The 25,069-nt window shown below is 33.3% G+C and overlaps 1 protein-coding gene across 3 annotated transcripts in view; it reads right to left on the bottom strand.

Moving 5' to 3' along the window:
* The window catches only part of LOC150101175 (oxysterol-binding protein-related protein 9), a 613,809-nt gene that overhangs the window by 4,777 nt on the left and 583,963 nt on the right, over positions 1-25,069 (bottom strand). For all 3 annotated transcript variants that reach the window (XM_090402198.1, XM_090402199.1, XM_090402200.1), the window contains exon 20: positions 17,230-17,365. In XM_090402198.1, the coding sequence (XP_090258324.1) occupies positions 17,230-17,365 (136 nt within the window). The remainder of the gene's footprint in view (positions 1-17,229; positions 17,366-25,069) is intronic.

The following is a 25,069-nucleotide window of genomic DNA, read 5'->3' as shown; positions in this document are numbered from 1 at the left end:
TGCAAGGAGATGTGTTTTGCATTATGGGAGATACTGAGATAGGAGTGTTGGTATCTTGCTCCACCTTTGCAAGGAGTCGCCCTGGTGTTGCACCACCTTACCCCAGTCCTGAAGATACTTTCAGGCGCAAACTTTGTTTGCTCACACTTGGATAAAGGATTAAAACTAAATTTATTATAAAATGTTAGTACTACTAACATTTCATTCAATGATTGTTTCCTATGAAAAAATAGCTGCAACAACATTATCAACAGATTTCCTATATTACTCCATTTATGAAGCATAGGGTGATAGGAGAGCTGAATGACAGCATTCAGAAGCTGAAGAAGTCAAAATACACTATTACATTATTATGAATACATAATTTATTGCAAACAACAGCTTCAGTTTGGAAGTGGTGGACAGCATGAAAACACACACACACACACACACACACACAACAATAAATCGGTCTTCAGACATATGCCATTGAATGGGAAGACCCGGATATGAACCCTATGTAGGATGTCAAAAACATTTATTAAATTGTAAGAACATCTCAGTGGATTATGAGTAGAGCTGATTGGGAGTGGGAAGTTTAGCAGAACAGGTATTTTATACCAAGTTGGAAGGACAAGACTCAGAGGAAGACCAAGATCTGGTAGACTGATCCAGTCAGAAGTTCCTTAGTAGACCAAAATATTAGATATGACAATACTGGAGTGCTTATAAGTGATAAAGTAATTTGGAGGAAGAAGGTTCTCAAGAGATTATTAATAATGTAAGGCTAATCATGAAGTACTGCCATACTATCTGCACACCCCTTGAGAGTACATATCAGGGAATTGATGATATCTTGATAATTCTATTTGTACTGACCTAGTTTGTGTTTCAAAAGAGCTTGTCCATAGTAGTTTATTTTTTGTGGCTTATCTTATTGATAAATCTTACTTGACACTTTAGTACAGAAAAAATGCAATACTCACATTCAATCTTATATTCTCTCTCTATCTCTCTTTCTTTTCTTGTAGAATGGTGTATAATTTATTGCAATCATATGAGATTTACACTTCAGGCTAATAAGCCTGCTGAGCAGTTTCTGAGTTACTGTAAATTTTTTTATAACTTCACATTTAAACATTTCAGATAAATTATTATCTACTCCAACTAGTTTTCGTTGTTTCAGATGCTTGATCCCCCCCCCCCCATCCCCCAGAATTTGGCAAATGTAAACAGTTGATTTCTAGAGTAATTTTAAACATAAAAAATTATATTAATAATTACTGAAATTATTAGAAACATATGGCCATTTCAGGATTTGGCTTATCTAGGTACATGTAGTATGGTCTAGTCATGTAGTTTTTAGTCTCTGAAGACTAAATATTCTCAATACAATACTCTGAAGACAGAATTAACTGCCCTGTGATTAATTCGGTTTCTCTGCAGGTAATTTGAACTGGCAGGGTCATGAGCAAACATACAAGAGGAAGATGAGATTCTTCAACAGGTAGCTATCTTGTATTGCTTAAAAAAACCTTAAAAGAAGTGGCTGTCTGTGTGCTCCTCATTTGAAAACTTAGGCTGCATCTTTGCAGTAAAAGTTATTCTATCTGTTGTATATTAATTGGTAGAATAACTTTTACTGCATATAGGGTATGGTGATGGATTTAGAGTAATCTTTGTTGTGAGGGGGGGGGGGTTGTAGTTTACTGGTTTCAATATTTTTTGGATTTTTTTGGGGGAGTAGCCATTGGCTGAGAAAGTATTGAGAATGTGGTTTAGTTCTGTGGTTAACTAAACCACATTCTCAACGCTTTCTCAGCCAATGGCTACCCCCCCCCCCTCAAAAAAATATTGAAACTAGTAAACCACAAGAAGATAAAGAAATTATATTAAACAAGAAGATAATGAAAATAACAACATTGTTTAAGTTAAGGGATATTATATTCCATATTGTTTCTTAGCCGAATAAGAAACTCAAAGAGTTTCATGCCGAATATAGAGACTATATAAAGTTCGGCGATTCCAAGCGTAAGTAAATACCTGGATAGAGCAGCAACTGACCCTTGAAGGCAGTGCAAGCTGAGGCAACTAATAGAAAGGGTGGAGCATGCTCCAATCACTATTCTTGATATTTACCCATAATGTGAACTTAATTCCTAGGAGCTGTATTATTGTTCAACATTATGAGAGATGGTATTTGAAGCGTAAGCAAAATACCTATCCAGGTATTTGCTTACGGTTGGAATCGGCGAACTTTATATAGTCTCTATATTCGGCATGAAACTCTTTGAGTTTCTTATTCGGCTAAGAAACAATATGGGATATAATATCCCTTAACTTAAATAAGTTATGTCGCCGAATTGAAGCCTTTGGCTCTTCATTATAATTACTAATTTAATAGTACACCTCTTGGCAATTCTCATAGAAGGGATGCAAGTTCTGTTCGCTACAAACTTGGTATTAACTTGATCTACCTACTCACTGATGAGATCTCAAAAAAGGTCGAAACTGGTCTGGGTAGTGACCTTCTCTCATAATGTTGAACAATAATACAGCTTCTAGGAGTTAAGTTCACATTATGGGTAAATATCAAGAATAGTGATTGGAGCTTGCTCCACCCTTTCTATGAGTTGCCTCAGCTTGCACTACCTTCAAGGGTCAGTTGCTGCTCTATCTAGGTATTTGTTTACGCTTGGAATCGCCGAACTTTATATAGTCTCTAAATTCGGCATGAAACTCTTTGAGTTTCTTATTCGGCTAAGAAACAATATGGGATATAATATCCCTTAACTTAAATAAGTTATGTCGCTGAATTGAAGCCTTTATCTCTTCATTATAATTACAACAGTGTTAATATTTAAGAATGCACAAAAGAACTAAGCAAAATGCAGTTTTCAGTGTCAATGTTACCTCTAAAGTGCGAAAACCATTAATGTGCATATTACCTAGCTAATCTGCAGATTAACTGATTTGCTCCGTTAACGTGCAGAATCAAGAGTTTTCCGCATTTTACCTAGGTAATGTGCACATTAATGGCTTCCGTATCGTTAAAGTTCAAAAGTTTGTTTCTCTCATTTCCTTTCCCTACTCCTTCCTCCCTCTCCCTCCACTTTTAGTTTGGTTTTTTAATAAGTAAACATAATTTTATCATATGTTTTTTTTCTTAATTGTAATAATATTTTAAACCGTTTGATTCCTTGTATTATATTAATTGATTGATGATTGATTCTATCAACCAATTTGTTGATTGTTTGATTGTATTAACTTGATTCTTTAGATATCGAAAAATAAATAAACAACATTACGTTAATTTAAGCGTACAGAAACGTTGCTGTTGTTCCAGCAATCTTATTTTCACTTTAACGAGTGCCTAGTAGGTAATGTGCAGATTACCTAGGTAATTTGAGAAATGAAACAATTTTCTGCACATTAACGGATCACTGTAGTTAATCTGCACAATACCTAGATAATCTGCAGAATAACTGATTTCTGCACTTTAGCGGTAACATCAAAATGACTCATCATAGGAAACTGGTAATGAAAATCGTGTTGAACTATCGTCCTTTTCCTGGGGTTATGTTCCAGGAAATTAAGTTGCTGTGTGGAATTACAGCAAAAGCAACTAAGGCTGTGAAAATCAGTGTACTTTGTCTATTAACTGCATGTGTTCTGACCAGTTTGCTCTTTTTTGTAGAATAAAAAACACGCTATCTCAACTTCAACTAAAAAAGGCTTTATAAAGGTATTCGTATTCTAGGTGGGATTCATATCCAGGTCTTTTCAATACTGACTGAGCTATGAAGGTATCCATCTACAAGAAATGATGAATCAAGTGCAATTGCAAAAGAGATTCACACACACTTCAACTGGTTATTTTTCATGCTCCCCCTTTCAATAATTTAAAACTCTCATGTAACAGGGCTGGCTTAATGCATCACATCGGGGATACCTTCTTCAAGGGGCACTGAAGTGAGCAGAAAAAATAAATAAAAACACATTATTATTAACATTTATAAAATGTGGACATGCACTAAATATATTGCAACAAATACATTGACTATTAATAACATTTAGCAAAAACTGCAAGTTGTTCTTTTGCTATGTGTGGTATACAGCTGGTGGAAGCACTAGATGAGCTGGGCATTCGCCTAGGGCATCGCATTACAGGGTGGCTCCTTAGACCTTTTTTTCCTACATGCAGCACGCATTCACCAGTTAGGACATGAGGTGCACACATGTACCTGGCTTAAATCATCACAAATGTACCTGTTTGTAAATCATCGAATTGTTGATTGCTAAACACACAGTGAATATGTAGTTACTTAACGCTGAGGTAAGATTTAAAATTTAACCTATGGATTTACAAATCAAAGAAAAATTGTGCATTTCTTTAGCTGTTTATTTTTATTGCTTATTGGTGTTTATATTTTATGTCTTATCAAATTTTTTGTTCAATAGATTTTTTTATTTCAGAATGGAACTCCTAGAACTGAATTATCAACAACTACTCTAATTTTCTACTGGTTTGAAAGTTTTCACAGACAGTATTCAATATCTATTACTTCATTTTAGATTGATAAAAGAAATAAGCCAATAATATTGTTGTATTCACTGAAGCAGATACTTCTTATTCCGGACTATTTTTTTGAAATGTACAGTAATTTGTTCAGCTGTCTGTTGACATTATTCTAAGTTTTAGAAATTCTATTCTATATTTTCATCATATAGAAACCATTTACATATATGCAACAAAAAAGAAAGTTCAATAGTGTTAGTTTTTTTTTTCCTAAAAAAATTCCAAATATGATGACTTTTACTGCTGTTGGAAATAACTTTTGTCTTAGAAATACTAAATAATAATCTCCTCAGTTGGTAGTAAAAGCTAAAAGTTTAGATGAGTATCAATGCTACTGAGAAAGAAACAACATATCTTCCAGAAGTCACACTAAAGAACTGCAAGCAGTAGTGCATAATACATCAACAATATCTTGTTTTGTTTTCGATTATATCCTAAATAGAAATACTGAGATTTCTTTACAGTCTGATACAATATTTATGCCAAAATAATTTCTTAATTTATAATAATCACAATTTTACTTTTATTATTGAAAACTTATAAATTATTTGATGCAGTTATTTAAGAAAGAACCTTTTCTCAGGGCCTGAGAAAAGTACGGGCATGGCAAACCTGAGATACCCAAGCTAGACCTGATCTTACTTTGTACAATATACACTTCATATATCATACCTGGAGACTGGTCTTCTTTCCTCTACTCTCTCTTACTTCTTACTCACCCCCCCCAGTGTTATTAGAGCAATTCGAGGGCAAGGGAATGAGGCTTTCCTCTCAAACTGTAGTTTCCACTATCTACTAAAAAAGGCAAGATTAGTTGTCTTAAGGCAGCCCCACCACTAGGATACCTATCATCATGCTAGTCACTTGACAAAGGGAAACACATATTACTTTCAAGTCTCAATGAAATTCAAACCAGACAGAAAACATGGGAAACAACTGCAAACTGGAAAAGGTTAAGAAATTCTGGAAAAAGAAAAACGTGGTGAAATATGCTACATGGACCATTAGAAGCATAGCACATAAAGAAGAAGAATTACATAAAATTTTAAATGACAAAAATACAGAAATTGCAGTTCTTACAGAAACAAAAAAGAAACTTAAAGGAACAAAAGAAACAGCTAACTACAATATCATATATAGTGGAGTGGACAAACAAATACATGCAAAAGCTGGTGTAATGATTTGGATCCATAAATCAATTAAAGCAAAAATAACTCATTATACATACTGGAATGAAAGAATATTAGAAGTGCGATTAAAATTAAATAAACAAAATTTAACAGTTGTTGGAGTGTATGCCCCTGAAGAAGAAAATGATTACTTTTACAAAGAGTTACAAGGAATATATGAAAAATTAAATAAAACAGACCATATAATTATAGCCAGAGATCTTAATGCTAGAATAGGAATGAAAAAAATTAACAATAATATACAAAAATTTGGAGAACCAACATTAAACAAAAATGGAAAGCGACTCATTGATTATATAATATATAATAATTTAAAAATAATGAATACATTTTACAAACATAAAAATATACATAAATATACATGGTGTGCAAGAGGACAAAAATCAATAGTAGACTACTTTATAGCAAATGAAAAAGCAGCAAACCTCTTCCTAGACGTTAAAGTTACAAGAGGGCTAGAAATTGACACAGATCACTATTCAGTATATGCAAAACTAAGGTTTCCACCAAACTGGGTACAAAAAATGTAAACAAACTAGAGAAAAAAAATCTAATTACAAAGTAAGACTACTAAATGATTCAAATATAAGAAATTTATACCGGGGTGCTTAAGGGTCAAAGCTGTATAACTGAGAGGAAACCTCCACATAGCCTTTAAAGGAATGCGGAGAACCGACCAGGGCTTCTGACCTAATGTCCAATCCTCACCTTCTCGTGGTGCACCCTGTTGGGTATCTACTTTGATACTGAACAAACGAGGATGGACTGGCAATTTGGGATTTAGCCGACCAAATTGTATTCTTATTGGTTAAACCAAAATAAAAAATGATGGTACAACATGACAAAATTTCATGCCGGCTGGGGTGTCGCCCGGTTAAACAAGGCCCCCGTTGTTTTCGCCAGGGAACCAGGGCGAACAGCGAAAAGTCAGCTACTGGAACAAATCTGAAAACAAACCCCAACTCAACATCACCAGAGTTAAAGATCAGTACTATCAACATAAGAAGCCTGAATGGCAAAGAAATGGAGCTAGCTGAGGAATTAGATAAGTACCAGATCGACATAATAGGGGTGACTGAAACAAAAAAGATCAAAACTGGTGAGATCTTTCTGAGTAATAAATACAAAATGTTATATTCAGGCAATGACAGCCAAGGAAAAGAAGGAGTAGCCATAGTATTCAACACAAAATACGAGGCTAATCTTCTTGAATGGCAGTCAGTCTCAAGTAGAGTTATGTGGGCAAATATGAGAATGGGGAACTGGACAATGAGACTTATTTGTGCCTATGGTCCCACAGAAGGTTCTACTAAGGTAGAAGTGGAGGAATTTTTTGAGGCTTTAGAAAAAGCAACTGACACAATGAAAAAGGAAAAGTTGGTCCTTGTTGGGGATCTAAATAGCAGAGTAGGAAATGATTGTGAGACATACAAAAATATTTTGGGAAAATTTGGAGAAAAGAGCAAAGCTAATAATAATGGCAAATACCTGTTGGATTTCTGCTCAGGACATTGACTGGTTATTACTAACACCATGTTCCATCATAAAAATGTGCACAAATTCACATGGAGAGAAGGGCAAGGAATAAGAAAAGTCTCATTGACTATGTTATTGTTGATAGTGATGTTTTCTCCGTGGTGCAGGACACCAGAGTGTACAGAGGATTTGAAATTGGAAGTGATCACTATTTAGTCTTGAGCAGGATAAAATTGAATTTCATATTGAAAAGAATAACATGTAAGAAAGTTTTAAAGCGAATAAAAGTTGAACAGCTCTCAGATGTGAACTGTAGACTAAAATACAGAAAGATTATTGAAAAGAAAATGAAAGAGTTTGAGTACAGGAATCAAACCTTGGAGATTCAGTGGCAAACTATGAAGAAAACATTGATTGATTCTGCCAGAGAGGCATGTGGTGAGGTTGTGTGCAAGGATAAAAAAATCAGAACTCCCTGGTGGGCACAGGAAGCTAAAGAGGCAGTGAAGAAAAAGAAGAAAGCATATCGAAAGTTCCTGGCAAATAAGACAGCTTTTACTCTTACAGAGACAAATGTAAGAAAGCTAAACAGTGTGTAAAACTAGCTAAACAAAAGTCATGGGAGGACTTTGGCAAGAATATAGAAAATAAATATAAAGAAGGTGGCAGAATATTCTGGAGGTTGTTGAAGAAGCTTAGGAATGGAGGAAAAAGTGCTGTAAAAGGAATTAGAGATGATAAATGTGACATGAAAACAGGAGAAAAAGATATCCTTGAAGTATGGAGTAATTACTTTGAAAAACTGCTAAATGAAACAAGCAGTGATGACAGCACAGGGGTAAAAAAACACTGACGAGGCATGCAGTCAGGAATATATATCCATACTTGAAGTAGAAAAAGCCATCAAAGGCTTGAAATGCAGAAAGACAGCAGGAGTAGATGATATTCGACCAGAAATGCTGAAGTATGGTGGTATAAGAGTCTTACAGTGCTGCATAGTTCAGAATGCCTGGACAGAGGGACGAATTCCCGATGATTGGAGTAGATCTCTCATAGTACCTATATATAAAAAGGGAAATATAACTGAATGTGAAAATTACAGAGGTATTTCCCTACTGAGTGTTCCTGGTAAGATATATGCAAGTATATTTGAGAAACGGTTGATAAGAATTGTGGAAGAAAAGCTTGGTGAAGAAGAAGCTGGATTCAGGTCAAATAGAGGCTGTCAGGATCAGATCTTCACTTTACGACAAATAGTTGAGAAATCATGGGAATATAACAAAGATCTATATTTAAGTTTTGTCAATCTGGAAAAGGCATATGACAAGGTGCCAAGAGAGAAGCTATTCAATACTCTACAGTTATATGGCATCAATGGGGCATTATATCAAGCAATACTTAGTCTTTATTTGAGTTGTATGTCAGCAATTAGAATTGAAGGAAGTACAGGAAGATGGTTTAATGTTAAATCTGGTGTGAGACAAGGATGTACATTATCCTCTCTGTTATTCATTATCTATATGGATCACATTATGAAGGAATGTGGTATTAAACCTGATATCAAAATTGGAGATGTTGATGTCAGCTCTTTGCTTTATGCGGATGAGTTATACTTCTAAATAAATCTGCTACAAGTCTGCAAGATTCTCTGACTAAATTGAATACCTGTTGTAATAGATATGGTATGAAGGTCAGCAATAAAAAGACAAAGACAATGAAAATAGGCAGAATCATTGAAAATGTCAACTGTGTTGTGAATGGAGAACCTGTGGAACAAGTAAAACATTTCAGCTACTTAGGCACGATTTTTACTAAAGATGGTAAATTAAATATAGAAATAGACAACAGAATCAGCAAAGCTGGAATGGTGGGAAGTCAATTGAATAAATTCATATGGAATAAGAAAGAAATTAGTCGGAACACTAAATTAGCTGTATACAAGACAGTGTTCAAACCAGTTTTGACTTATGGATCTGAGAGCTGGGTCAGAAGTAAAACACTTGACCAAAGACTAGAGACTGCAGATATGAGAGTCCTGAGAAAGATTATAGGCATGAACAGATGGCATCAATGGCAATATCATATTAAAAATGAGGATATTAGGAAAGAACTTGACATTGTCAGCATCCAGGAATGCGTTAGCAGAGCTAATCTCAGGTGGTATGGTCACTTAAATAGAATGGGAGAGGAAAGATTAGCAAAACAAGTGTTCTCTGCCAGGTTGGCAGGAAAACGACCCAGAGGAAGACCAAGATATAGGTGGATTGATACGGTACAAAGTGCCTTAGACGATAGAAATATAAGATCTGATAATGTTGGAGTCTTGGCAAGTAACAGATTGATTTGGAGGAAAATTGTAGATAGGAAGTTAGTAATGATGTAATTTTTTCATGTAGTACTGTCATATCCTGTACACCCCTTAAGGGTACATGGCAGGAATTTGATGAGGATGATGATGATGAAATTTATACCAACAGAGGATTAATAACTACTTAGAAAAAATACAAGAAATTATCGCATCAGCAGCATATGAAAGTCTATTTTTCACTTGGTTAGACTATAATAAATTTAGTTTAATCCTTTATCCAAGTGTGAACAAACAAAGTTTGCACCTGAAAATATCTTCAGGACTGAGGTATAAAGTAGTACAACACCGGGCAACTCGCAGCAAAGGTGGATCAAGCTCTCAACTCCTTGTCTCAGTATCTTCCATAATGCACAGCACATCTTCTTGTGGACATGTATACTGCTATGCATTAAGGGCAGGGGCCACTACCCATACTGGTTTCGACCTTCACTGAGGTCAAGCGAAAAATAAACTTTCAACATCTTTCTCTAAATCCAGAGTAATTTAATAATAAGGTGGCACACCTTTTGGCAACTCGTACAGGTAAGGATAACCTCTCCTATTGCTTCTGCCTTAGTATCTCCACTCTGGGCCTGGCTCCCACTGACGAGACCTCAATAAAGGTTGAAAGTGGTATTGGTAGTGGCCTCCCCCCTTTAATGCATAGCAGTATACATGTCCACAAGGAGATGTGCTGTGCATTATGGGAGATACTGAGACAAGGAGTTGAGAGCTTGATCCACCTTTGCTGCGAGTTGCCTGGTGTTGTACTACCTTACCTCAGACCTGATGATATTTTCAGGTACAAACTTTGTTTGCTCACACTTGGATAAAGGATTAAACTAAATTTATTATAAAAAATTACATATATGGGACAATGAAATAAAAACAATTTTGGCTTTTAAAAGATGGTTAAGTAGCAAAAAACAAGATGATGAAATTGAATATAAAAAAAACGAGCAATAGCCAAAAGAGAAACCAAAAAGAGACACAGAGAAAGCTGGGAAAAATTTGTATCATATCTAGAAAATGACATATACAAAATACTAAAACACATGAATGCAGATATAAAAGAAACTGCAAATATAAATTGTGAAATAGATGTAAAAGAATTCTTGGATTATTTTATAGATCTTTGGATGGATAATACTGGCATCAAAAATAATTACACCAGAAACTTACAAAATACTTTAAATGATATTTTAACAATGAAAGAATTAAAGGACAACTTAAATAAAATAAAAAATGGCAAATCAGCAGGAGAAGATGGGATAAACTCTGAACTGTATAAATTTGCTGGAAAAAAAATTTCATCAAAGATTACTAAAATTTTTAAATAAAATATATACAAATGAACAAATACCAATAGAATGGAATACAAGCATAGTAATACCTATATTTAAAAAAAGGGGATAAAACAAAACCTGCTGACTACAGAGGAATTAGTTTAAATATAAAAATAAACTAAAAATATTAAATGTCAAAATGGATTCAGAAAAGGATGCTCTACAATGGATGCAGCTTTCTGTTTAAAACTACTTATAGAAAAAAGAAGAGAATTTAATTTGGAAACTCATCTTTTGTTTATAGATTATGAAAAAGCATTTGACAAAGTAAAAAGATATATACTGTTTGATATATTACAAAGAATAAATATACCTAGTATTTTACTACATGCAATATTGAATATATACAAAGATAATGAAATAAAAATAAATGAAAAGTTATCTGAAAAACAATCTATAAACCAAGGAGTAAGACAGGGATGCCCTCTGTCTCCAACACTTTTTAATATTTACATTAATGAAATATTAATACAGTGAAAACCTTAAACAATCAAAGTACAGAAAATTCTTGGAATAACAAAATAAATACACTATTATTTGCAGATGATCAGGTAATAATATCAGATAAGGAAGACAATTTACAAAGAGCAATATATAATTTAAACATTATAGTAGAACAGATTGGAATGAAAATTTCCATAGATAAAACAATGGCATTTTGTGGACAAACTCCAGTTAGAAGCAAAATAGTTATTAATAATAAAATAACAGAACAGATAAATTAGAGAAAAGATAGCCAGCCTGGCTGGCCGAGTGGTTAGCGCATCCGCTCTCCAGCCAAAAGGCTGCAGGTTCAAATCGCGCCGTGGGCATGGATGTTTATGTTGTCTGTGGAAATACCAGTGGCGGTGGTTGGCAGTAGATGGCGTTGGTGTAGATGCAGTCAGTTGGTGGATTGAGAGTTGTAGAGCAGGTGCCCTCCCTTGATGAGTCTTTGGACTCCCTGGAGGTGTCAAATAATGATAATAATAATAATAATAATGAATACTTTCAGTTATCTTGGATGTGAAATATCATATGAAGGAGAAAAAGACATAAAATTAAAAACTTCAAAATTTTTACAGATTATAGGCCTGATAAATAGAACACTCAACCCAAATATAGTACAAAAAGAAACACGCTTGAAAATATACAATACTTTAGCAGTGCCCACATTATTATATGGCAGTGAAATTAGGGCAATAAACAAACAAGATAAACAAAGAATAAAAACAAGTGAAATGAGATTTACGAGAAGATCTGCAAAATACACATTAGATCAAAAAAGGAACGAAGACATTTTAAAAGAACTAAAAACAAAATCAACAGAAGAAAAACAAAACAATTATAAACAAAAATGGATTGAACATGTAAACTGAATGGCCAACACCCGATACCCTAAACAAATACTAAAATATAAGCCAATTGGAAAGAGAAGACAGGGTAGACCTTAAAAAAGGATACTGGATGGATAATGAGACTGGAAGACCAATATGGTCTATACCTGTAATTAGTGTTATGATGATGATTATTATTTAAGAAAGAGAGAAATATTGGAATTAAAAAATAAAAAAAAATAGGTTCGTATGTGTTGCATAAGCATTCAGCTTTTTTTTTTTTTTTTTTTTTTTTTTTTTGCAGGGGGGAGGAGAAAGGGGACCCGCCTATTCATTCTGTTGATGTTTGAAATAATTTTTTTTAAAACCATTCACAAGACAATTGTTACAAACGTAAATCACTCGGGGAGCATACTCATACATTTAGTGTAAAATTGTAACAAAATTATAGTTAATTTGCCACCTATCTAAACTAGATGTATATGTCTTTTCCAAATATGTGTTGATTGCTTCTTTGTATTAAAAGAAAATGCCAGATAATGAAGATAATAAGAAAATACATAGATTTTCTTTTTCATTGAGGGAGATTTCAGAATGAAGTGTGATTGATAATGTACTTTCTTGGTGTGTTTTTTTGAAAAGAAAGTGCACGTGATTATTTTGTACTATTTTTGTCAACTGAACATCAGAAATAATGAGAATGACTAACTGTAGCAAATTTGTAATGTTTATGACCTCTTGACTTCAAATAGTGAACCTGAGTGTTACCAGGAGTTTCCTCCATTAGGAAATTCCAAGTCAACATTTGGGTTGTTTACAAAATATATGCGTGTGTATATAAATAACAAGCAATATATTTTCAAAGATGTGTTACAGAAAATATTAGAAAAATTATTTTCGTGCTAATTTCTGCAGTTGTGTTTGACAATTATTTTAAAATATTCTAAAAAATGCTTCAAGCAAAATTTATTGCAATAAATAAGATTTGAACATTACTTTTTATTTTACCTTGCACTATTACAATGTATGGAAATATACATGTTACGTTGTTATGCTTACAGATTTAGATATATGCTGCTATTTGAGAACATCTTTTTGCTTTTATGAACAAGACATGTTAAATTGCATTACATTCTTATCCCCACTAGATAGTAGTTATTGAAATAACCACTATCTAGTGGGGATAATGTAGTGGGGGTAGTGTGTGATTTACATGCAGTTTGGGCTGGTGGCACAGCATTGTACTGTATGGATCTGAAACGTGGGTGATAAATAAGGAATCAGGAAAAAGAATTTTGGCATTTGAAAGAACTTGTTACAGGAAGATTCTAAGAATAGGATGGGTACAGAAAATTACAAATGAAAAGCTCATGAAATTAAAGCTCATCAAATGAAATTACAAATGAAATAAAAAGTGAAGGAGGCATCAGACACCAACGGGCAGTGAGCCCATGGTTCATGATGATGACTTTCTTCTAATTTCGTATTTCATACGTTTCGCAGTATATACACTTCACATTTGATATGATTAAAGATTTTCATATTATTATCTATAAAACAAAGTCGTCCAAGCACGTCCTTCAGGCAATCTGCAAAATATTCTATGAAATTTGATTTTGAACAAAAATAAAAATAACCTAATTTGGAACATCAACAGCCCATTTTTTTTCCCCAAAAATATTTTAAAATAATTATCTTGAATTAAGTCCCTTAAGAACAAATAAAATGCACTGTCAACTAAGGGATTAAACAAAATTAGCACAAAAATTAAAAATGACATTGATTCTCCAAGGTAATGGAGAATCAATATTTGAGCGAAGAAAGTATGCAAGGATCTCTTATTTTGTCCCGACATTAAAAATTGTTCAATAAAAGGAGAAAATATAAATAATTTCTATATTTTTAGTCTATCCAATATAACTAAAAGTCCAGTTATCCAGCATAGAACAAGGAACTGCATTTCTTGTTATAAGCAACTGAGACGAAGCTAATAATCGCAAGATAATCTGGTTCTCTTCGGTGTGAAGGATTATTGCACCATGTTCTTTCAACAGATAGCATCGTATCCAGATTTTGCTGAACATATATAGATGTCCTGGCAAGTTGGGAGGTTGATATATGTATTTTGATTTTTTAACCTTTCGATTTTAAGTACATTAAAAAAAAGTAAGGAGTGCTAAACTTAAAATTGCATTAAGGTGCCAGAACCCCAAGAGCACTGACATTTAAAGTAAATTTTGAACAGAACTCAGTTGAAATCTCATCTCTTGTATAAAGAAATTTTTGGCATTTTTCCTTTTTCCATTAAAGAGCCAAAAGACCAGGAACACATGAAACTGATTGCACATATCACATACTATAGAAAGGATCAACTAACCTATAGTGATAAAAGTGGATTTAGGAGAGCAGTTTGTTTAATTTTATTTAATTATAAAAATATTTAAATTTATAATGAAAATTTATAATTAAGACATATGCTTGTTTGACTGAATTGAATAGGCCTTTCACATGTTTGTGTAACTTGAGTTTCAGCTCAGGAATGTATGATAGTTCCATTGTACAAGGATGGCGCAAAAACTGATGTGTCTAATTACCAACCTATCAGTATCTCCGGCGTGGTAGTGAAGATTTTAAAGAAGTTGATAAGAACTTGCATACAGACAAACATGTTATACTTTGCAAGGAACAGCACAGGTTTACTAAAGGATGGTCATGTTTTAGCAATTTGCTCATATTTTATAACAATGTTATGACCGAGTTGGTTAAAGGGAATGGATACACTATTATAATGTTGGATTTTTTTAAGACATTTGATAGGATACCACATGAAAGGCTGTTGCATAAACTAGAGAATATGGGATTGGAATATAAACTCTTGACTTGGATCAGGGGATGGTTGACAGACAGATATCAAAAGGTGGTGTACAGTGGGTGTGAATCTGCCAGATTTAAGGTGACCAGTGGTGTACCTCAGGGGTCAGTCCTTGGGCCATTATTGTTCAATCTATACATTAATGACATCAGGCAGGACAATCAGGGATGGTACTGATATTCAGCAATAACAAAATGATTTGAATAGACTGGAAATTTGGGGAAAAGAAAATGACTGTCAGTTTAATGTTAGTAAGTGTAAAGTTATGCACTTTGTCGTGATTAGAATTCCAGTGGCATATTATATTAGCGGCTTATGCTACAAGAAACTGAAGAGGCAAGGGATCTTGGTATATTGGTGGATAAGAATTTAAAGTTCAAGAGTCACATAGCAAAAGTTGAAAATACAACTCAGAAGATAATTGCAATGCTGAAGCGAACCTTGACATGTAAGGATAAGGAAGTCATTTTACCTCTTTATAAGAGGTAAAATGATAAGTTAAGATAAGACCTCACCTGGATTATTGTGTGCAGATTTGGTCTCCTAGGTTCCAAGGGGATAAAGAAGCTGTGGAAAGGGTGCAAAGAAGAGTTACAAAAATTATATCTGGATTATGGGATTTAGATTATGAGGACAGATTGCGAGTATGTAGATTGCAGACTCTGGTTAACAGGAGAAAGAGGGGTTATATGATAGAGGTCTATAAACTTTTGAATGGGTGTTATAGAATATCAACTGATGAAATTTTTTGTTATATGGAAGGTGGGGAGAGAACATGGGGGCATCCATGGAAGTTAAGTTTGCTCACAGTGAAGAAAGGGGTAAGAGCTAGGTTTTTCTCGCAGAGAGCAGTGAGCGAGTGGAATAATTTGCCCTTAGGAGTAGTGAGTGCATCTAGTGTGAATGAATTTAAGAGACGGTATGACAGTTGGTTTGGGTGATTTATAGCCTCCTTCAATGATTCCTTGACTCCCTGGAGGTCTCACATAATAATAATAATATGTGATATCACTGGAATGATATGATTTGACAATGCAACATATGGTTATTTGCTGATGATGCAAAGACAGGTAGGGTAATCAGAAGTGCTGCTGATATGCAGTACTTGAAAATGATTTGAATAGGAAGGAATTGTGGGTATAGGAAAATGGATGTCAGTTCCATGTCAGTAAATGTAAAGTCATGTACTTTGGCATGATTATATATTCATTGTCATATTATACTAGTAGGATTATGCTAGAGGAAACTGATCAAGCTTGTAGTGTTAATAGATAGCAAGTTGAAGTTCAGGGGCCATGTAGCAAAGATTGCAAATACAACTCAAAAGATAACTGCAATGTTGAAACGAACTTTAGCACGTAAAGATATGGATGTCATTTTGTCTCTTTACAAGGCCTTGATAAGACCTCACTTGGACTATTGTGTTCAGTCTGGTCTCCTAGTTTCCATTATAATTCTGATACAATGGAGAGCATGCAAAGGAGAGTGCTAAAAATGACATCAGGATTGTGGAATACAGATTATAGGCAGATTGAGAATTTGTAGGCTGCAGACACTAGCAAACAGGAGAAAGAGGATGATATGATTGGGACTTACTTGTGAAAGGGTTATACGGAATTTCATTAGATGGAATTTTTCATTTTATGGATAGTGGGAAAAGGACAAGAGGGCATCCTTGGACGCTGAGAATGAATGCTGCTAAGAAGAGGGTTGAGGGCTAGATTTTCTCTCTCACAAGAACAGGTATTACAGCTGGTGCGAATAGTATGGCCTCCCTCGATGAGTTCCTGTCTCCCTAGAGATCTCTCTTAATAATAATAATATAATTTACACTATATAAGTCCCTATATAATTTTTACCAATCAAAAAGCTGTGCTCTCTCTGCAAAATCAAAGAAGTCTATCCTCCCATTAGGAGAAAGGGCACTCTCCTAGAGTTTGATTTGTATAATTTTGTATAATTATTTTATGACTGAAATGGGCAAAACTGAGGCATAAAAAAAATCTTCTAAGTATATTTAAGGTGAAATATCTAAAGAACTTAAAATGCATCCATTGCACTCGTTTAGGTACTCTATGATATATTAATTTCTGTGATGGAAGAGCAAAACAGACAAAACTTTACCCTTGTTTGCCACTTAATGTCCATCATATTACGCTCTTTGGCCTCATTTCTTTGTTTCTGTTCCAATGAAAATTTGGATTCAGTAGCAAGTTCAACATTACGCACTCTAAGTGCTGCAGTCACATCTTTCCATAACCTACAAAACAAATAATGTTTATAAGATTAAATGATGAAAAGAAGGCAATAAATTTTAATAAACAAAACCAAATCTTATGATTTTAATATTTTCAGTATACTCCATTAATATTAAAAATTAAGGAAAAAAATTTTCCTACACCTATTCTTATTGAGATATATAAAAGAGCAAATTTCTTTTCTTATAATGTTAAATATTAACTTTTATTGATGCACATGTATCATATGTATAATTGCTTCAGGTTTATTAGAAACCAATGTTCACTTTGGTCATTAGTAATTATTTACATAAAAGTATCTGTATAAAGAATCTACTTTAAAATACTGTTTCCATCTTTCAGATGACACGTAAATCTTCCTAAAAAGTGTTTCTGTTCTGAACTGAGCAGTTACATTAATGATTACTTTCTCATTAAAGTGCTTCACATATCAATATCAAGCTTCTATGGTTGCTATTCATTTTATATAGGACTGCACTGCATGTTCACAATACAGCATTTATTAATATCCAACTAATTTTACAGGTTTTGTGACCTGCTTTCTCTGGATAAACATTAAAAATACACTTAAAAGGTATTAAATATACAGAGCATTAACTACATATGTCCAAAGTTAAAAAAAATAGTATTACAGATACTGAATACCATTTGTAACGTTTTTATCATAGTTAATGCACTGGACATTTACCACCTTTTAAGTGTTACTTTTGTGAAAGCATTTTATCTGGAAGAAGGAGACCAAAGAGACCTGCAAAATACAATACAGTCTTATGTAACATGCTTCACTTCATATTATAAAGATGTGCATTCCTGCTACATGCCTTTCTACAGGGTTAGCATTCCCACTCTCCAACCAACAGTTTGCTGGTTCGAATCCCACCCCCACAGAGGCATAGATGTTTGTGATTGTCTTTAGGTGGGAGATGAACTTCATCGCCCAGTGTGAGACCACTGCCCCACTTAATGGATGCCTGAAGTGGTTTGAAAACCTTTCACCATGTTTGGTCTCTAGAGTAGGGTTTCTGGACTATATGAAAAATAAATTTTAAAATGTCGACTGCGCCATTTTGTCGTGACATTGTTCTCTTGATGTTCGAATCCACCATCTTGCTAAAAGTCACTTTCATAAAATAAATGAAAACTAATTGTAAATTGATCACTGTTCTAAGGCTAGAGAAATTTCTATTATACTGCACCACTCTATCCTTAGATAAGTCTATATGAAATAGTAGGATCAATTCAAAATTAGTTAGCAGTCTTTTCACTCATTCAGGCCGAAGTATTTATTTTCTCTCTTTGGGATTCCCGCTAGATTCGAATTTTTGTGAACGGTGCAGTAAAAAGAATTTCAGGCAAATACAACAGTTAGGTTAACAAATAAAGCATTTAATATAGGTCATATAACACTTACATAAATTTTACTTCTAATTTTAAACAATAGAAATAAGTCAAACATTAAGTCAATTACATTAGCACAATCTTCCAAGTCTTCACATACACCCTCTTAGTTTCTGGGTTATAAAGTCTTTACACTTAAATGAATATAATAGAACATCCAATCTAATTAGTTTTCACACATTTTTCAGTCATGCCATAAGTTCAAAATATTACAGGATCTAATAGCTGAAAATATCTTTCAAACAATTCCTATCTTCAACTCTCAATCACGAAGGGTTTCCACAGTTAAAGTTAATATTTCACTATGATAGACCTTACCGGAAATGGTTCCTAGAACATCTATTATGTTGTTCTGGAATTTACTTATCACACTTAAAGAATAAAAACACATCTACAAAACTTGTCCGCAGTTATACTTAAAGCACTATCAATTACGCTTCAGAATTCTTGACATCAATTAGGGCACTTCAACTATGCTTATTACCACTCATAAATTAATTAAAACACTGTGAGGTTCTCTTTAGGGCAATTTGGAAATAAGCTACAATACTAGATCAGCTGGGTTATTCAGAATTCTTCCTTGAATGTTCAGCTTTTTACTTTATCCGATTGTAGTTTTAATTTTCCTTCTATTATTACTGCTGATTTCAATTTCAGCTAACCTTAAAATTCGTTACGTTCTTGCTCACTTATAAAAATTATCCACTTAACTCCTACCCTTAAGAACCTTTATTTACTTCTACTTCTTTATTTTATCACCCTGCTTCCTTTCACTTCCAAGTTTCCGTCCTCTCTCTTACTTTTTTATATATTTCTTCTATTCTCTCTTCAGCCCACACTCTGTTCTACTCGCGCTTGTTTATTTCATGCGTCTCCATGACAACAGACAAACATAAACATTCTCGCCAATGTTAGACAAGGCTATACTACTACATTGAGTCATTACATACCGTTAAGCTTTATACACAAATAGGAATAATTAGAATATTTGCCTTTCAATAAATGCGCAGTTAATATTGCAAATATAAGTTTCTATAATATTGACATAACAATAAATAAAATAGCTTAATAATAATTAATACAGAATCTATTTACCAATAACACATTTCTTTGATTAAATAATTGATATAATTAAGGTAGTTATATGATATCAAATTATATTTACGTTATTTACATTAAATAATATTTACAAACGCAGCCTTTGTGATGGAAAATCATGTTGGATTCTGAATCAAATAACATTTATTCTATTTTCTACATAATTAGAATCCAACAAAGGCTTACTCTTCCTTTAAAAAATTTTTCTTTAAAGAAAAATTTTTTACTCTAAACTCATACGTGGTGTATCAGCATATGTAATAGCATATCTTCTATTTTGGTAATCCATTCTTCTGGTTTTCCTTCTGCAATTATTTAAATCCTTGTAATTGTTTCCTCTTCTCATATTTTTAGTTCTGATATGCAAAGCTGATACCTCAGTAAAATTAATCTTAGCTGGTAATTGATTCTTAGCACATGTTTCTTGCTCAGAATCAGATACTTGAAGTTTTGATGTCAAGTCAGTGTCAAGTTGAATAACAGGCTGATCAAGTATAGTAGAGCTTAAATCAGTATTTTTCACAGTTTGTTTATCCACAGATGATTGCATTTTATTAGGTTGTTCTTCTTAATTAGGCACACAAAATCTTCTTGTTAGTTGCCTTGTTCCTGTGCATTCAGACTTATTGTTTCTTTTAACACGTATTCTTCTATTCATTATGGATATTTGACCTCTGGAAAAGTCACAAGAGAAGTGATGCTTCTCCATAAAATTTGTTCCTAATATTATGTGATCATTTAAGCTAGGAGAGAAAGGGACTATCAGTAGATCTTGATATACACAGAGGTTGATGCCAGGTATATAAATTTGTGCACGAACTTTTTCATATGCTGTAGATCTCGAATCAGAAAGAGTGGAAATTCTTACAGGTCTCCTTAAATTGGTAACATTTTTCCATAATTTATCTCTTAATTTTAGTAAATAATGCTTACTGATTATTGAGGCATTACAACCTGTGTCAAATAGAATGTTACAATTATGACCTTTGACACATCCTGTAATCTTCATCATTAACTCTCTTGATCTAGGGAAATTTTGAGAGTTATTATATGTTCTGTGAGAAATATGTCCAAAACTAGAGTTCCTTCTACTGTCAGAGTAGTTTCTTTTATTAAGGTAGCAATTCCTAGCGATGTGACCAATCTTGTTGCAATTAAAACATTTAGGAGGATCTCCACCATCTGTGAGAAATTTTCTCCTTGTCTGAGGTTGAGGTTCAATGGGAATTTGCTGTTGAACATTTTCCAGGGCTTCCACTACTCTATCCAATTTAGCCAAAATTGGCTTATTTTGCCTTTCAACTTCTAGTTTGACTACCTTGCTATGTTCTGCTGTGGGATTGAAGTTCTCTTGAAATCCTATAGTTATTTCTGTCATTTTTTTATTACTTCATCTAATTTATTCTTCATTGGCTGCTGCAATTTTTCTACCTCCTGGTGAACAATGTCTTGTACTTCCTTGAATAAGTTCTTGTTGGTTTCTTGATTTGTGTCAGACATGCAGTTATGATTAATAGAATTCTCTTTAATGATTTTCTTCTCATCCTCTTTCTTTCTATTCTCTTTTGAGGATTTATTCACACCTATGGAATAATCAGTTGTTTGTACTAAGTTTACAAGGCCTATATTGGATGAGGGAGAAAGGTCTCCAATCATCTGTTCCTTTTCCTTGACAGCTACAAGGCATTCCTCTAGTGAGGTTATCTTCTTCTTATAGGCTGTCTCCCTCAGTTCTTGTTTGACACCTTGTCTAAATTGTTGATAGACTGCCCAATCCAAATGAGGTTTGTCTTCACTGGATACGTTTAAACTTTCAGAGAGAGTTAGTAACCGATTGTAGAAATCACCAACACATTCTTTGTCCTTCTGTATAATCCTCTGTAGCTTCCACAAATTTGGTCCAACACTCCTCCGTTTACAAAATTGAGATAGCAAGACTTCTTTAAACTTCTTGTAATCAAATGTTTCTTTAAGTATAGGAGATGCAAAAAAATATGTCTTAGCATTACCAATTAGTTTGTTTCTAAGTAATATCAACAACTGAAAGTCTGTCCAACCTGCTGTTTCTCTGAGTTTCTCAACATAAGTAAAAAAAGATAATACATCATCAGAGTTTTCTCCTGAAAATTGGGGAACTACTTGTTGGGGATTCACACTTCTAAAAAATTCACTGTCTTCCATCTCTGAATTTGAAGTAACAGCCATTGTGATAATTGGAGTATTAATTTAAATAATATAATCCTTTAATTAAAAAAAAAAACTTTATCTTTGCCTGATTTCTGATTACAACCAGTTCATTGTGATCTATTCATTTTACTTTCTAAATTTTCAAGGAGCAATTCACAATTATTATTACCAAGTTAAATTAAATCTGTTAATCTACAGCTGTTAAATTATTTCTATCAATTAAATCACATCCTGCCAACTGCGCCATTTTGTCGTGACGTTGTTCTCTTGATGTTCGAATCCGCCATCTTGCTAAAAGTCACTTTCATAAAATAAATGAAAACTAATTGTAAATTGATCACTGTTCTAAGGCTAGAGAAATTTCTATTATACTGCGCCACTCTATCCTTAGATAAGTCTATATGAAATAGTAGGATCAATTCAAAATTAGTTAGCAGTCTTTTCACTCATTCAGGCCGAAGTATTTATTTTCTCTCTTTGGGATTCCCGCTAGATTCAAATTTTTGTGAACGGTGCAGTAAAAAGAATTTCAGTCAAATACAACAGTTAGGTTAACAAATAAAGCATTTAATATAGGTCATATAACACTTACATAAATTTTACTTCTAATTTTAAACAATAGAAATAAGTCAAACATTAAGTCAAGTCAATTATATTAGCACAATCTTCCAAGTCTTCACATACACCTTCTTAGCTTCTGGGTTATAAAGTTTTTACACTTAAATGAATATAATAGAACATCCAATCTAATTAGTTTTCACACATTTTTCAGTCATGCCATAAGTTCAAAATATTACAGGATCTAATAGCTGAAAATATCTTTCAAACAATTCCTATCTCCAACTCTCAGTCACGAAGGGTTTCCACAGTTAAAGTTAATAATTCACTATGATAGACCTTACCGGAAATGGTTCCTAGAACATCTATTATGTTGTGAGCAAACTTCTGGAATTTACTTATCACACTTAAAGAATAAAAACACATCTACAAAACTTGTCCGCAGTTATACTTAAAGCACTATCAATTACGCTTCAGAATTCTTGACATCAATTAGGGCACTTCAACTATCGTTATTACCACTCATAAATTAATTAAAACACTGTGAGGTTCTCTTTAGGGCAAATCGGAAATAAGCTGCAATACTAGATCAGCTGGTTATTCAGAATTCTTCCTTGAATGTTTAGCTTTTTACTTTATCCGATTGTAGCTTTAATTTTCCTTCTATTATTACTGCCGATTTCAATTTCAGCTAACTATAAAATTCGTTACGTTCTTGCTCACTTATAAAAATTATCCACTTAATTCCTACCCTTAAGAACCTTTTATTTACTTCTACTTCTTTAGTTTATCACCTTACTTCCTTTATCTTCCAAGTTTCCGTCTCCCTTCTTACTTTTTATATAATTTTTTTTTTATCACCCTGCTTCCTTTCCTTCCAAGTTTCCATCCCTACTCCTTACTTTTTTATATATTTCTTCTATTCTCTCTTCAGCCCACGCTCTGTTCCACTCGCGCTCGTTTATTTCACGCGTCTCCATGACAACAGACAAACATAAACATTCTCGCCAATGTTAGACAAGGCTATACTACTACATTGAGTCATTACATACCGTTAAGCTTTATACACAAATATAGGAATAATTAGAATATTTGCCTTTCAATAAATGCGCAGTTAATATTGCAAATATAAGTTTCTATAATATTGACATAACAATAAATAAAATAGCTTAATAATAATTAATACAGAATCTATTTACCAATAACACATTTCTTTGATTAAATAATTGATATAATTAAGGTAGTTATATGATATCAAATTATATTTACGTTATTTACATTAAATAATATTTACAAACGCAGCCTTTGTGATGGAAAATCATGTTGGATTCTGAATCAAATAACATTTATTCTATTTTCTACATAATTAGAATCCAACACTGGACTATATGAAAAATAAATTTTAAAAAAATGTATATGTTGTATATGTATGTGTGTGTGTGTGTGTGTGTGTGTAGAAAGTTTTTTACCTTGGGTACACTATATGTTAAAGATACCAAGCAATTTTATAAACATTTGGTTTTAATTCTTTTTCCCAAGTAAGCAAACAGACAAGTAAGTCAACTCGTGGTAAAGGTGGAGTAAGCTCTTATCACTTTCCTTTAGTATCTCCCCTAATGCAAAGCACATCCCCTTGCAGAGATGTATGATGCTATGCAATAAAGGAAAGGGTTACTACCCAGACCGGTTTCGACCTTTATTGAGGTCTTGTCAGTGGGAGCCAGACCCAGAGATACCAAGGTTGAAGTAATGCAGAGCTTATGAATTTTACCTATACAAGTTACCACAAGGTACTCTGACCTTATTAAATAAAAAAATCTCAGGATGAGAGAAAGATGTAGAAAGTTTTTTACCTTGGGTATACTATACGTTAAAGATACCAAGCAATTTTATAAGCTTGGTTTTAATCCTTTTTCCTAAGTAAGTCAAGTTTGTGCCTGAACTATATTCAGGTCTGACTAAGGGAAAGTGATCGGAGCTTACTCTACCTTTACCACGAGTCCTCAGACCTGAACATAGTTCAGGTGCAAACTTGACTTACTTGTCTGTTTGCTTACTTGGGAAAAAGGATTAAAACCAAGTTTATAAACTTGCTTGGTATCTTTAACATATATATATATATGTTAAAAAAAAAATATATATATATATATATATATATATATATATATATATATATATATATATATATATATATGTATATATATAAAATTAATAAAAATAAGAAAAACCCACCTGGGGTGCAAACATACTATAAGTTTACAAGCCTTTCATGGGTGGACACCACACACAAAATCTACTTCAAATATTTTAAATCTATGGAATTCTAATATATGTGTGTAGTAATTAAAACTATTTATTAAAATAATCACCAAACTTTCACTAAAACATCCACCAGTTTCCTCAAAACAAACTCGAATAAAATAATTAAATATTTACATCTGTCAAGGTATCACTAGCTTAAACTA

The sequence above is a fragment of the Typopeltis vanoorti genome, chromosome 12 (genome assembly GCF_054136105.1).
Source record: "Typopeltis vanoorti isolate ZY-2024b chromosome 12, IOZ_Tvanoo_1.0, whole genome shotgun sequence".
NCBI lineage: Eukaryota > Metazoa > Arthropoda > Arachnida > Uropygi > Thelyphonidae > Typopeltis > Typopeltis vanoorti.
This window is presented reverse-complemented; position numbering and strand designations above follow the sequence as displayed.